At 40.9% G+C, this 16,357-nt stretch overlaps 1 protein-coding gene across 3 annotated transcripts in view; it reads right to left on the reverse strand.

Moving 5' to 3' along the window:
• Window positions 1–16,357, reverse strand: part of nid2a (nidogen 2a (osteonidogen)) — a 52,388-nt gene that overhangs the window by 35,617 nt on the left and 414 nt on the right. For all 3 annotated transcript variants that reach the window (XM_058398747.1, XM_058398746.1, XM_058398745.1), the window contains exons 2-8: window positions 14,999–15,301; window positions 11,558–11,799; window positions 10,880–11,385; window positions 10,004–10,153; window positions 7,528–7,773; window positions 6,345–6,545; window positions 5,357–5,584 (exon numbers count right to left, since the gene is read on the reverse strand). In XM_058398747.1, coding sequence (XP_058254730.1) covers window positions 5,357–5,584; window positions 6,345–6,545; window positions 7,528–7,773; window positions 10,004–10,153; window positions 10,880–11,385; window positions 11,558–11,799; window positions 14,999–15,301 — 1,876 coding nt within the window. The remainder of the gene's footprint in view (window positions 1–5,356; window positions 5,585–6,344; window positions 6,546–7,527; window positions 7,774–10,003; window positions 10,154–10,879; window positions 11,386–11,557; window positions 11,800–14,998; window positions 15,302–16,357) is intronic.

The raw sequence follows: 16,357 nt of genomic DNA on the forward strand, positions 1-16,357 counted from the left end.
TTTGTAAAAACAGTCTGCATGCCTAGGTGCTTGATTTTATACACCTGTGGCCATGGAAGTGATTGGAACACCTGATTCTGATTATTTGGATGGGTGAGCGAATACTTTTGGCAATATAGTGTATATCAAAACAGTGGATCATCGATTAAAATATCCTGTTAATCCCAGCATGTATCTTTAACAAATTCATACACATATGCCACAAAAACCTGGAAATAAGAATAAGCAGGATAAGCATTAGGGTAGAGATGTGTGTAAGTGTGTTGCCTCTTTCACACTCTCACGGTGGCCCGCCCCTAAATAACTCCGAGGGTCAAAGTACTTGACCGAGAAAGCACAACACTTTAAAACAATCTAATAGACCAAAACTTAACGAGACTCTAACTCTGCACTCTAAATGAGGACCTTTCTTAAAGACGACAGGATGCTCTTGTGTTGCAGTCGCTGTAATGACGCAGCGTCGTGGGCCGAAACCCTGGCAGACATTAAAACCAGCTTGATTTCCTCACCCAAGGCCAGGGACCAATTTGGACAATTATCAAAGGCAGACAGGAAGACTTTTGTTTGAAGTGAAACAGTCTCTTTTCAAAGTGACTCCACAGGGGACGGAGAAAAGAAGAGAGAAAAAAAAAAACAGAGGACGAGCATTTGCTAATGAGGAGGGGGTGTCCTTGGGTCTTTTAAACTCAGTCTTAATTAAAGGGACGAGACAGAGCTCAAGGCTTTTAAGGGGATAAATGACGTTAATATGCCAGGTGGAAAAACCCTTTCGCACATATTGCTTTACTCTGAGAAGTTTGTTCCCATGTGTGATGAGGACGGATTCACTAGGATTGCTCTTACTACCAACTAACAATTACCATATACTGATTAGTGAATTAAACAGTTTATATTGCAGTATTTGTGATATGTTTAGCGATTCTGGTGAATCTGTTGGGTGTTGCTGTTTATTCATTATTCCTGTGACAGCTTGTGTGCTACAACAACACCCCAGCCGGGTGTTTGGACTCAAAAAGTTCCAGAAACACAATTCGGCTATTAAACACAGATGCACTGAGTTACAGCTGAGACTTGGCTCATCTGCAAAATAAACACGATGGTGGTATTAGCATAGTGTACCACTGTAGAGACCTGGATAGATTGAAGAGCTGCTGTATTTCCTCTCTGTAAGCAGATGGCATGAAGGTTAATCCCACTCAACAACCATTTAGAGCTTTTAAGTGACTTTATTTCGCCTGGTTTTTTTTCAACTTAACAACATTGTGTAAAAATCTTACTGAGTTGCGCTTGTATGAAAATATGTTCACAGTAACCAATCACTAATCACTATTCTTCCCAGTGACCAATTACTGATCACACTGCTTCCCAATGACCAATCACTCAATACCATTGTTCCTAATGACCAATCACTAATCATTGTTGTTCCCAAAGACCAATCACTTTTCTTCCATAGTGACCTATCACTGATCACCGTTGTTCACAGTTACCTTTGCCTCCTTAAAATACAGTCTCTAGTAACCATTGTTACCAACGACTAATCACTGACAAGTATTGTTCCCAACAACCATTAATCACCCTATCGCCCAATGACCAATCACTAAATACCATTGTTCCCAGTGCCTAATCGCTGTCGCTCCCAATGACCAATCACTAAATACTACTGTTCACACTGACTAATCACTGTTGTTCCCAACGACCAATCTCGAAATACCACTGTTCACTGACTGTTGTTCCCTGTTGTTCCCAGTGACTGTTGTTCCCTGTTCCCTGTTGTTCACTGTTGTTCCCAGTAACCAGTCACTAAATACCATTGTTCCCAGTGACTAATCACTGTCCTTCCCAATGACCAATCACTAAATACCATTGTTCCCAGTGGTTAATCACTGTTGTTCCCAGTGACCAATCACTAATCACTGTTGTTCCCAAAGACCAATCACTATTCTTCCCTGTGACCTGTCACTGATCACCGTTGTTCCTAAAAAACAGTCTCAGGTCACCATTGTTCCCGACGGCTAAGCACTGATTGGTATTGTTCCCAACAACCACTAATTACCCTTGTTCCCAATAAACAATCACTAATTACCCAATGACCAATCACTATATATCTTTGTTCCTAACGACCAATCAATACTCATCATTCTTCCCAATGACCAATCACTAATCACCTTTGTTTCCAAAGACCAACCACCACTGTTCCCAGTGACCTTCCACCTAATCACCATTGTTCCCATTATCAAGTAAATGAATTGAATTATTTAATTACTAAGCCATTTCCTTGAAGTCTATTTTATGTCTCCCTAGCATTGCTTCATTTTGCTTGCATCACTTATAGAATTTATAGTATATCGAAAATATTCGTTCATTTGCGTTGAAATCAACTTTCTATAATTACTACTTTCTATAAGAAACATTTTCCATCTATTATTTTTGTCTCGTCATTCTTCATGTAGCATGTTCTGATGTGCAAATGCTTGTGACCATTCAGATTAGTCTATGACATCATATGGCAATTTCTACAGACTTACAGACTGCACTAGCTATTTCCCCTAAAAAAAAAGAAAGAAAGAGAACTAGCTTCTTGGAAGAAATGACACAACGTCTCTCCGACAACAGTGCCCACTTCTTCTCAGCAACTCAAAATCACTCATCTGTCGTACAATGCAAGACTTTGAGGTCAGATATACTGATATGTGGGTCTGAAAACTAGCTGAATGAGTACTACTGAACACGAGTCCGTCGTAGAACCAAGCGCACTCGTGTATGACTCATATCTGTTAAACATCATGCTGTTGCTGTAATTATTGTGTGTCAGGCTAGCCTCATTAAGACAGACAGTGTCAGCTGCGTTTTCAGACCAACACTGAAGCTGATGAAGGATGCCAGGCTCAGAATCTGGGTATTTCTCCACTCCCATGATATCACTACACAATTATTCGTCTAAGTCTGTAAATCTGTCAGTGAGGGATACTGTTTCGAAGCTGGCAGCATAATAATAACAACACTCTGAAAGCTCTGGCAATCATGTGCAAGCATCTCTCTGCAGCTGGAGCAGCTCTTCCTCTCCTAGTGAAATCCCACCAATGCTTTCTTCTAGCAACCCAGTGCAACATTGTGTCCACTTCATTAAGCTATCTGAAGAATGTGGAAGGAAAATGTTTCTTGGAAATTTGTTTGTGCCAAGAACTGCAAGGCAACATGGCCATCTGCTAGAATCCATCGATCATTGATGATGATGATCTTTCGGCTGCTCCCTACGTGTGTGAGGGGTCGCCACAGTGGACCAACTGGTCCGCACATAAACTTGGCACAGGTTTTACGCCGGATGCCCTTCCTGACACAACCCTCCCATTTTATCCGGGCTTTGGACCGGCACTACATCTAGTGGCTGGGGTCGATCAATCATTAAGTATGTAAAAAGATACACAACATCTGCCTTAAACAAACACACACAAAATGACCAGCAAAATCGTAACAGTTTAGGAAAAGTCTAGACATTGCACATTTGCAGATTTATTTTTAAGCAAGCGGGATAACAAAAATCAGGTGTCCAATCTTTTATCTTTCCTCACCTTCCTAAGACAAAAAGCTCCTTCTACTATTAAGAGTTTCTCACATTGAGAAACCAGCATCACCTATGACTCAAAAAGCACTGCCTTTGAGACTCCTTCCAAAGATCTAGTTCCTCTGCACTTACACAATGTCTCCAAATCTAAAAATTATAACGTATTAGCATTAACTTAAGCCTTGTTGCAGGAACTACTGTCAGAGCTGCTGGTGTAGAAAAATAACCAACTACTTCTACCACTTTAAACAGGAATTTCTTGAGACGTATACGTATGATGCTTAACATACAGCACAAAGTCAGAAATGTCCTAATAAGACCGTTTCACTGCACGACGTTACCGCCATATAAGGGTGTGAGATTACAAGCTAGGGTTGATTTATCACGAGAAGGTGCTTGCGGAGAGATAACCAGCTCAAACCACACACAAAGACCCATTAAAAAACCTCTGTGTTTTACAGCACCCCCGATTCCCAGCACTGTATCAGGAGTTATCCGTCTACATCAGGTGGCTCGGGGCTGTGAACCCTGGCCACGAGAGAAACTCACGCCAGCTCCCCCGTGCATGCAAGAGACCAGGATTCCTCCCTTCGACTTCTGTCAGCGAGCTAATAAAGGAACCATTTCAGATATGAGGGCACGCTAAAAGAAAAGAGGGAAGGAGTCTGGCTTGAAAATTACAATAGACTACTTAGAAGAGCTTTGTGCTTGAGAAAATGAAGAAACCTACAGAACTGGATATAATGTCCGGTTTTGATCATAGATATGTACATAAGAAAGATAGATAGCTGGTGTCACTCAATAATTCCCATGTATTGGTAAGGAATGAGACACCTTGTACAGAACACCATGCACACATACACACACACTTATCCAGTCAAACCCTTATTCAGTCTTAGGGGCAATTCAGCACAGACACCAGAACGTTTTTGGGAGGCAGACAACTCAAAGCAAACCTACACACACCTACACAGAATGAACAGAAACATCACACAGACAGTAACCTGAGCTCGGGATCAAACCAGGAAATCTGCAGTGAGACGAAAACGCTACCCTCTGCACCCTTGAGCCTTTCCCAGACATCATATAAATTAGAGAACCAGAGATCCAAGAGTTTAATTGGCTAATACTTTTGAAGAAGAATCAAACACTGGATTCTGGCATGTGGTGTTAAAAATAACTGAAATCAGTGTGTATGTGTGTGACTTCTAGGCATCTGGCAACGTGAAAGGAAAGAAAATCCCATTTCATTTGTTTCTTCTTCTTCATCGTAAAGAATCCAACATCTTTATTCAGACTGACTGTTTTTACCACCATGTCTGTTAAAGTGGCTTTTTACCCAGCACAATATTTGGAGGACGATATCCAAGGCGTCATTAAAATGAATACTTCCTCATACTATTGGTGAATCTTTACGCTTTCTTATATGTAGTGTTGTTACAGGCAGCAGACCCAATTTATACTATGATATACACTAAATGCCGTTTCTAAATAAACATATATATTTAAAATAATAGTTAAAAAGAAATTCTTAGATCCCATGCTGTATCGCAATTTGCTTTCTAACATTTCAAGTAATGAAAAACTATTTATTCCTGATTGTGTAGTAAAAGAGTATAAAAGTATTGGGACACGTCAAGGGAATGCTGTTGCCTTGTTATGCAGACTGTCACCATAAACATACCCCTTCTTGCATTTCAGCTTTTCTTCATTCATTTATTATTTCTTGTCTCGAATACTATTTAGAATGAGAATTAGAAACTAAAAAGAAAGAAGCAGTTTTCACAAGCTTACCCCCGACACGGCCGATCTTGTTGGTGATGGCGTATCTGAGAACGCGTTCTTCTTTGACGTACATGGCAAAGATGCGCTCGACATTAAGCTGCAGCGTCTCAGCCCCGGGATGCAGCGTGTGTCTGCAGTCCTTGTACGTGATGTTCTGTCTCAGCTGGTAGGTGAATTTTTCCGCTCCGCTCAGTGCGGACACGATAGTAAACTCCCGTACCGAGTTGGATGTGATCACTACAGGGAAAATAGCAGAGACTCTATAATCACGCAAAAGTTAACCCCAAGGAGCACTTCCTGTACGTGGCCTCTTACGACCTGACAAAAGAGCCAGGTTTGAACTTTAATAACATCCGTGAGCTGAACGTCGGCATGCAAAACAGTTTATGCTTTGGGGCTCGTCAGAATGAGACACAGCTTCCTTTGAGAGGAAGTTGGGAGGGCCATGTTTTTTTTTTTTTGTTTTTTTAATAGATGACTCCTTGATCCCTGTCTCCAATAACCAAGGACCGGTTTGCAGGAAGCTTTGTCATACAGCGAGACATAAAGCATGTGGGCTTGTGTTTTTATCTTGGTGTAAATACCCCACAAATTTGAAGACATTAAAACAGGAGCATCATAAAATAAAACAAATATTCTGAGAGCTAAAATTCGGAAAATCTGACTCAAACAGTATTAAACAGTCAAGTGTTACTGCGTCATAAACTATTACAGCCAATCATGGCCTAGTATGCAAATAGGCTCTCAAGCAATAACTTTTTTGCATTTTATACCACAACAAGGACGATTTTTTCGTGAAGTGAAAGCAAGGAAATGACTATTCACTGCTGCTATAATTTAAATGTCTGTTTTACTTAAATGTCATAATAAATGTTAAAAAAAAAGTAATAAACCGATGCTTTGTTTTATAATAAATAAAAAAAAATGCAATGCCGTATTGTTGTGATATAAGAGAACTTTCCACAGAAATGTCGTAGTTGCAAGGGAGAGATCTTACATGATGGGTAATACTGGTATGTTTCTGAAAAAGGCTCCATCTGAATGCTTGCACCGGGTGGTACGAAGGGCACGCTGCCCTCTAGATGAGTTTCAACGTTGAGGTAGTTCTGGTTGTCCAGTCCTTTGGCGGTCTGAACGATGGTGAGCCGTTGGTTGCCGGGGTAAAAGGTCACATCGGCGTGGCGTGTAAACTCAGCACCTGAAGGACAAGACCAGAGGTTTCGATATTGAGCAGTCGTGTTTATCACTATACCACAAAACCTGCTCTTTTTTTCTACTACAACTTAATTTTTACATTGCCTGATCAGACCCAGATCAGGGTCATGATCCTTGTGATAAAAACTCGAGTGATTTCAGAGCCAGCTTTTTATTTATTCGTATTTGTTTTCCCCCAACATGGCCGTGTAACCACCTGACTTGAATTAAGCTGAGAGGTAGAGTAGAGTGTGTCTTAATCAAACGTTGACTATCAGCCCTCCGGAGGAAGGTCTCTGGAGAAACCCCAGCTGTGAGGCACTCAGTTTATATTAGTGAGAGAGAAAAAGCTCAGGACCTTAAGAGTGTCCCAGCGGGAGAGCAAATGTTAAACAAACACACAGCACAATAAAACTGGCAATGAGCAGCAGGGTTTCCTCACTGGTGTTTAGGGGTGGAACGGTATGACAACCGTCTAAGTCAACAGCACAGCTCACAGTACTGGCCTACAACTTTACAAGGTTGAAAACATTTTTTTAAAAACCCTATAAAACTAAAAACTTTTTAAAACAGACGTTATGTCTGCAGTCTTGGGTAGTTTATTCAACCAACACTGATGTACATTTTCCTCTAATATTCTACTGCTTAAAAAAAAAATATATATATATATTGTTTGTCTAGATTGAGGACTGGGGTCATATTTTCCTTTCAGGCAGCTTAAGTACCTTGTTCATTAACACAGAAGCAACTGTATGTATTGGATGCAAATGGTCAGAAGTTCTTTGGAACAGTCCTTTTCACACATCTACACTGTAACACTGTTCAACTGAGATTTCCTAATCATATCATCATGTCATATTGACACATACGGGCCTCTCAGTTTTACTGAAGGACATTTTATATAATTGTATTATTCCAACGTTGATTGTGGTGCGATGGTCCGGAGAAACCTTTTTCCCTATAGTGTATTTTTGTCACATCCTTACCAGTGACGTTGAAGCCATTACGGCTGTTGGGAAGCTTGAGAGCAAAGAGCCACCCGAAAAGGCCACCTATAGGCGTGACGGGCATTAGTGCCCACCCCAAAGGCTCTGGGACTTCGCTGATGGCTGTGTATGCTCGACCATCACCCACTACGATGTATACATGGAGGTCGATACTGTTCAATCCCACTGGGGTCGAACCCACTGAGACCATCCCATTGACCTTTCCATTCACACGTTGAGGAGCACCTGTTAAGAACACAAAGAAGATAAAAAGCATTCTGTTATTGCTACTTAATGTCTAGAAGTAACTGCTGTTCAATTTTTTTAATAAATGAACCATATGATAAATGAACAATAAATAAACAATGTGCAATGAATAAATGAACCTATATTTTGGAAAACAATGACAACGTGAATGTCTGTGTTATTGTCTGAACATTTTCTGTCCATATGTTCCCTGAGTCATTTGTTCATCATTTCTCGCCTCCACAGTCCTTCGGTATGAGAAAGGGTTTCCAACACATAAAAAAATTTAACAAGTGCTGAACAACTGTTTCCGTCCAGAAAGAGCGGCAAGTTTGTGTTGGGTGACAAAACAGTGCTGTATGCGCTTTTGCTCTCCACATTCAACCCACACACTCCCTACGACCGCACAAAGCTCCTTCTGTACACACACATATCCCACTGCCAAGTCAGATTTTCCTCAGCACAGATGTCATTTAGCAACACTCCTTGACTGGGTTTTTAAAATGTTTTTTAAACTCGTGCTTTTAGCATAAGATTGTAAGAAGTAGAGAACCTCTGTACAGGTTTAATATGGGTGTCTTGAGGATTTTTCTCAGGCTGAGAACGAAAGGAAGTTTTAATTACGGTTTGAAAATTCAATACATTCGTTTGACATTAAACCTCCAAAAAAATGTCTCAGGGCCCCAAGTACCTATAGGAAACAAGGTAATATTGTGTAATGGGGCTGTGATCTTGCTGTCGTTGGAAAGGATCTGCTGACTGAATAAACGTTCAAAAACACAGGAATGTACGAGGGTTCATTTTCACATGAGGAATAATAATATTCGTGACATGTATTAAAAATGTAGCTGATGAATATCTTCAGAATCTTTAGCCTTTTATTTATTCAAACACAGAAGACTAGCTCTTCAGAAGAATGTGAGGCAACTATTTACTGTTTTTTTGACTTCGATTCAGTTTTTTTACCCAAATTCGAACTTGCCTTTTCAACCAAAAGCCAAGTTATCCACTTTTCACCTCTGAGCATTGAAACTCTTCGGTTGCCGTTTCTACACGAACAAACCCAAGTCACATTTTTTAATCTGAACCAACTTTACAAAAACTTCATAAACGCACCCTTATAAACCAAAGCTGAGACCAATAATTAAAAAAAACATCACACTTTTCTTCTGTCTGCAAATCCAAACAAGTCTTTCATTACCCAAACTTAAGTTGACTCAAGGCAAACTCACAAACAGAAATCATTTCACCAAATATCTAATTGCTGTAAATTGTAGTGAAATAACCGAAACTAATTGTGTTTATTTAGAATATGGCACCGGTGGGCTGTCAGGGCCAGCAAGGCCTTCTCTGCTGGCCTAAACAGCAGTGATCTGAATCACTGACTTGCATTTTAATATATTTAATATATTTTTCCATGAATGTGTATTAAATTGTTCACAATAGTCTATTCTCTACATTTCATAGCTTTTCTCTTGGTTGCGCTGCTTCCAGTAGTGTATATTTATGAGAAGAGTATTTATCCAATCATATTTCAGCCAGTGGCAGACATCATGTGTTGCCAGGGTGAAAGAAATCTCCCTTAAGGCCTTCAGAATAAATAGTGCAGGCGCCCGTAGCTTAAAATAAGTGGCAATAAAATTGTTACATTAACCAATCAGATTTTGAGTTGGTGTCACTGGGGCCATCTAGCAGGCATACGATTACGTCAGCAATTTCCTGTCCTTTGATTGGATAATTGGAGTAGTCAGAGGCAGCGAACCACACATATAAATTGTTTCTATATTCGCTGTGTCTCATTTCGGATGCTGTGTCCTCTGGAGATTGCAGTTTGCTGCATGTGTCATCAAGAATGTTCAAGAATTTTTTGAGAAAAGTAACCGTAATAAAATTAACTATTCCTTGTGAGGTGTGAAATACTGTAGCCTAATTTCTTTTTGACTTTGCTATTTAACGGTTGATTAGTATCTACTGCTGTGGCATCATAATGATGGTATAGAGGTGGATTAATTCAGGAAGGACACCAGTAAAGGCCTAGGTGTGAAATGCACGGCCCTGACGTTCTGTGAGGATTCAAAATGATTCCTCTAAAACAAGCCCAATCTCCACTAAATGGACACTAAGAAAATATAGAAAATAGTGTAAAATATTTTGTAATGTATTTGCTTCCTTCTCTCTCAAAATCCAAGTCATTTTTAAACCAAATCCCTAATGCTGCTACAAAACTCACCATCGGGAAGGCAATGGCGTCCATTTCCATAGAAACCGGCATTGCAGTGGCAGCAGTAGCCTGATGGGTAATCGGCACAGTAAGCGTTCTGACTGCAGGTCTGCTGGAATCGATCACAGGTCTCCTTGTTCGGAGTGGAATAGCGAAACACTGAAGAAATAAAGGAATAACAGATTGAGAAACAATAAAGAGAGCCACAGAGAGAGAGAGTATCATGTTTAAACATGTAAATGCGAGGAATATAATAAGCCTTCACGCATGAACCCAAGTAAGAGCTTAAATCATATGTTAAGGGTGAGGAAGTGTACTCGAGCACCGATTCTACGCCCCATAACCTGCCGATAAAGACAGATGTTGCTAGTGCCCGAGTGCTGTTAAGCAGAAGACATCTGTCATCCAGAAGAGAGATGAGAAACACTCCTGTCATCTGCTCCTGCTGCAAACAGTGATTTAGAGAGAAGCTGCTGGCCCCTGGCCAAATATGAGGCACATGTCATACTAGACATCTGGATGTGTGTTTCGCAGCAGTTGTTCATGGTCACAGCTCACATTTACTCCTTCACTTGGAGCGAGATTTGTTTCATCTTTTCATCATTTGTTTTACCTACCATGCTGAAGGTTCAGGAGAACATCTAAAAGTGACAGATTGCACCCTGGGCTTAAGTTATTTTTTTAGAGTGCTTATTATTATTATTATTTTCTGACTTCTTTCTGGGGTGTATTTAAAAAAAATTGAAGAAGAGAGGGAGTGACTGAGGGGGAGGATGAACAGCTGTTAGATTTTAAGAGTGCTTGGAATTTCAAGACAAGAATAAAAAACTAGAAAGAAGTGTAAGAAGGGTATAGATGCTTTTTTTTCCACAGTTTCAGCCTCACCTCCAGTGTCGAAGTGCACATCATCTTCCACGTTAACCACTTCACCCTCAGGGTGGACGGGATACGCTTCCAGAAGAGGATGCTTTGGCACCGGATGCACGGAATCGACGACTTCCTCCGTGGGAACATTTGTAGGAGTAGTGTGTTCGGTCTGAGGGTCAGGGCTCAGAGTGACTTTCACTTCGTAATGGTTAAGTAAGAACAGATTTGAGTCACCTTCCTGGCTCTGACCACTCATCCGAGGGGCATCGTGGTCTGGCTGAGGGAATTCTGTGGTATCCGTGTTCGGGAAATCTCGGTCGATGTTGTATTCTTGCTCATCGTCGAAAGAATCATCTTCTGTGTCATACTCTCCTGGAGGGTACTCGGGGGTTGTTCGGAGCATCTGCTTCTGAGGGACTGTGGTGAGTAAACGGCCCGAAAATGTAGCTGGAATCACGTTGACGAAAGAGTGTGCATTTCCAATGTGGAAGAGCCAAACGCCAGGCACGTTGGTGTTGCTCGTCCTGAAGGGAGATTATTAAACAGTATCAGTAAAGAGAAATGTTTGATGGACACAAATGGCATTCAGGTCAATCTGATTTGCGAGGAATAAAAGAATTAATGGACACAAACCAAAAAAAGTTTCAGACATCGATTGCTACAGCTAAAACTATAATTAAATCTTGAATTGCTTACTGGTACAAGTTCTTGACAGACTGCTCGTTGGAGGTGAGGCTGAAGTAAGGCCCCTCGGTTCGTCCGAATACAAGATACGAGATTTCTCCCCTGGTGAAGCCGACACGTGCAGGAAGCTCGATCTCCACATTAAACATCTCCTTAGGAAGAGTTCCGAAAAACTGCAGTCCATCTTCTGGGTAGAGGAAGAGAGCGTAAGTGTTCTCCTCATCGTAAGCCACCACCGCTTGGAATGTGTTGACCTGCCAAACCAGAGAAAGAAGATCAGCATCAGTCTATATTTCAAATGTAAACGTTTGTGCCTTATCTTATCCTCGGGAGGTGAACTGAGACTGCTCGAGGAACAAAAGCTCTGTGGTTATCTAAGGGCTAATGAATAGTTCACACAACAACACATTTCAATGAGTACCACAGAGTTTATCCAGACTGTAAACATTCGTGTCTTTTATTACTTGTTTACGATTGTTTCAATGCAATCCAGCTAAGACCTTGTGCCAGGACTAAGCCCTTATTTGGTCTTTTCTTCAAGTTCACATTTGGACTGTTGCTTTTATTTGGTCTGGGAGCTCGGCAAACCTGTCCCCTATGGTTTCCTGTCCTCGTTTTTTTCTCCGCTCTGCTTTTTCACACCCTCTTAACAGACCATTTCAGACCTCTGTTTGAAGTGCTGTCTCATCCTAGCCGGTGCAGTCTGTGTGTCCTTTTCAAGATCATGTCATTAAATTCTCTCAGAGATCAGAGACATGGCTCCGTCCTGATCCGTGGCCACAAACGGCTTGGCGTGACCACCCACTACTTCCAGAGTGGTGGCTATTCTAATTTTCAAGTTGCTATCAAAACTAAAAAAAGTTTTGATTTAACAAGGAATCAAGCTTCACTCTTTGACTCGTTGCACCCCCTGCCTTCTTCTACGGTTCTCCCACACACATTCGTATGGGATCTGTGATCTGTGAAACACCTCGCTCCCTTCTTTGGTATTTCACCTCCATTATCACCATCACAAAAGAACTCGCAAAAGACCCCCCACAACTGCTGCATATGGCTTTGAAAGAGCCCCAGGCTACCTAATTCCATAGCATACACCTCTCCATCCCCCAGAAAAAAAGCCCCAACCCTCTGCCCTGAATCCTTAATTACAAGACCACACTGCCTCCAAGCTCTGCAGGAACACACCCATAAACAAGATTGTTTAAAGATGTTATTGTAAATAATTAGGCACCCACTTGTGGCAAGACGGAGACATGCCCAGGATGATACCACAGGGCACGGCACCGTAATTGCAAGACGGAAAGCTCAACCAGGCTTGATCTGCACTTCCACTGCTTATTTGTTCAAGGAGTAACACCTCCATATAGCTTCCCACTTCTATCTCCATCCATCTGTGACAGACTCGAGACGGACGTTTGGGGGCCCGGAAACTACAACAAAAAAGGACTGAGTCCCGAAAGGAAACACGAGGGACCGTCTAGATTTGCCGCCCACACACCCCCAAAGAAAAAACCATCTGAAAAAAGCTTACTCTCAGCAAAGCGGACACCCGGCGAATTAAGTGGAGGATGTGCTTTCTTTAAACATCCCCCATGGCTCGGGGAAGTTATACTGTAATCTATTGTTTAGCGGCGAACAAACAGTGTCAGGGATTGTAAACAGATCCAAGTGAGCCTAGAACAGTAGGATGGCTTGCTCAAAAGACACCCTTCTCACCTTTTCATGCCTTGAGAGATGACCACACTTGGCGTACTTTAAAATGATTAATTGGTGGATGCAAAGTTGTGATGGATTACATGCTATTACTGTCTGGTATATCGTAAGTCAACGAGCTGTTCCGGATCGACCGAGTAATTCCTCAAGAACTGTTTATGTCCTGTCTGAACTCTCCACTGCATTTGGAATATATACATACCAGGAGGAAGAGCCGGGCTGTTATCTGAACCAGTAAATAACCAAAAGCAAATGTTTAATCTGCGGCACAGCTGTTTCTCCCTTGTTGGTCAGAGCCAAACATTACAGATAACAGAATAACCCTCTTAATCCAGGTTGCTGGAAAGATGCACCGCTCTTGCATGTTTTTTATGCTTTCTCACTATCCAGAGCTGACATCAATATTTATTTATACACTGGGCCTCTTGGCCACACGGGATATGAAACTGTTGCCAAATGCGTTCTTGCACGACGGAGAAAAGACGTTTAGGAACAGCATGTGGCTTTCGAAAAAGTCGAAACTCTTCGAAACACGGACCATCGGTGCTACACGGCTTCTCGCGAGAAAAGAGCTGATAATCTCTAGCTATTAGAGACGGAGAAAGAGTACACGCGAGTCATCATGTCGTCTTCTTTCCCACCACTTTTTCTTCCAGGAAATTAGAGGCTGCAGGGATTTTGGGACAGATTAGTAGTTAGTGCGGAGCAGCAATGTGTGCACAGGTGCCCCGTGGGCCTGCAATTACAGCAGAGGAGGGGAATTAAGCTGGAGGAGATGAGTGACGGCCAACGCTGATAAGCTACACCTTTAAGAGGTTAGAGCTAAGCTTGGAGCTTCGGGGTCACATAGTTCACCCCGCCCGATAGACTCCCACTGGGTGTAGATGTAATCTGAGCAGCTTTTGTTCATTATTCGTCGCTGTTAAACTTAAGTATTCATTGCAAGGAATATTTAATGGTAGCTACAGTCACTTACAACATACACAGATGTTTAGTAGCGCAGTCTATTTTCTATGTGCTGTGACAAATTAAGATTAATTAAGACCTTGTATCATGTGACGTCATATGTGAGAGTTTAAAGTTTCAAATGATCTAAACAAATGCTTATTGTTATGTATTGAACATTAAATTCCCAATTACCAATCAAGCACTGACTGAATGTATAAAATAAATCAAAGGAGTGCGTGACAGGTTAACACATTCAGCACATTTCTCAAGACTGGCTTGTCTCATGACTTACTTTTAGTACAGAATTTACAGAATCTTTTAGTACATGACTAATACACCCTCTTTAACCAGCTAGTAACTTTTTAACTCAGGACACCCTTATTGCAGTTTATGAATCAGTAAAAGCAAACTACACAGGACAAAGAGTACGATTCCTATTTTGTCATAAAACCTGCAGTCTAAATTCCACCATAAATACAGTACACACCAAACGGGGTTAGTATTTAAATAATGGAAATCCAGTGTTTCCAATCTGGCAACCCTTCTAACCAACAGATATTAATTAGAGCTTCATCAATTTGTTTATTTTATGTACACAGGATCACAGGGCACCTGGAGCCTATCCCAGGGGGCTCGGGACACAAAGCAGAGGACAACCAGGACGGGGTGCTGATTATGTTTTAATCATCTTTGGACTATAGAGTACCTGAAGGAAACCCCCAAACCACTGGGAGAACATGCAGGCAGAATAAAAGCGAGAAGCCAACCCCCAACTCCAGGTTTCTTCCTCACCTGTCTGGATGACTCAGTAGTGAGCATGTCCACTTTGTAAGCAGCCACATTTTCCCACGTGGCGATGACGGCGTGAGTTGGTGTAAACTGAGTGCCTGGGAACCCTTTCTGGACCTCAGCAGCTACTCGATTCAGGACATTTGGGGATTCAGTTTGCCGGTAGTAGATGACTCCTTTTCCGTTACTGGTGTCGATGTCAGCGAGGAAGGGGGCGATAACTGGGAATTCGGTGGGGAAGCCGTCATCAACGTACTGCTTCTCCATAGGAAGGTCATGTGGTGAGATGATGCCATTGGTGGCCACCTGGAACGGCAAGACATAATCAGTGCACTTGTTTTAATGAAAATCGTTCATTACACATTCCTTCTTTTTTTGCACTAAACAAGAGTGGCTGAATCATTAAATGTAAAATTCACATCTGGAGAAACTGGAAATCCCAGAAAACTCTTCATACCCTGTAACAAATTCTCCAAAATAAAAATGTGGTTTATTCAGTGTTTCTGGTTTCCTTTCTGGATCACATTCAGACAAATTGAGGCCGATGATTTACGGAAAAAAATTCTCCATGCTATTAAGTTCCAAGCCCTTTTATTTTTAGCAACAAAAAAAAAAGATGATCTGACCAAAAACTGAGTGTCTAACCTCAGTTTATTGATCTTACTAAAGCGTGATAAAGCTTTTGGGAAAAGTTTGATTTCAACATGAAGCATAGCCACAGTCATATTTTGGTGTTCAGTCCTCCCAAATAAATGACTAACATACTGAAACACACTGACCAAACCACAGCATGGTTCCTTTTCTAACAGATGTTTAACTAGGCAAAAATTATTCATATGATAAATGTGAGGTTTATACATTTTGTCTTTAGTAACCGCTTCAATATAAAAAAAGCTGAAAATGCATGAATGAACCTGAGAAAATGAACATAAATCATAACATGAATCATCCTTGGAAAAAAATTCTCCAACATAATAGTCAAAATGTTTCTGGTTTCCTAAACTTTTACAGACTACATAGGAAGAGGAACAAGAAGAAAAAGACCAAGAATGTAAAGAATTACGTGAATTTTAATGGTCATCTGACCCAAACCTCAAGTAACATTTAAATGACGGACCTTAATATGAAATCAGGGATCCTCCAAAATAGAATTTAATTAATAATAATAACAATAATAAAAAACTTTTGTGCCAGATGCATGATTATACAAAATGTAATATATATATATATATTATCCAATTAATATAGAAATCAATATATATAATACAAAAACAAATAAATGTTATTACTATTGTTTGAAAATAAATGTAATGTTTGGAAAATATAACAAAAATATATAATAATAATAATAATAATAATAAT

This window comes from Hemibagrus wyckioides, linkage group LG09, assembly GCF_019097595.1.
Source record: "Hemibagrus wyckioides isolate EC202008001 linkage group LG09, SWU_Hwy_1.0, whole genome shotgun sequence".
Lineage (NCBI taxonomy): Eukaryota > Metazoa > Chordata > Actinopteri > Siluriformes > Bagridae > Hemibagrus > Hemibagrus wyckioides.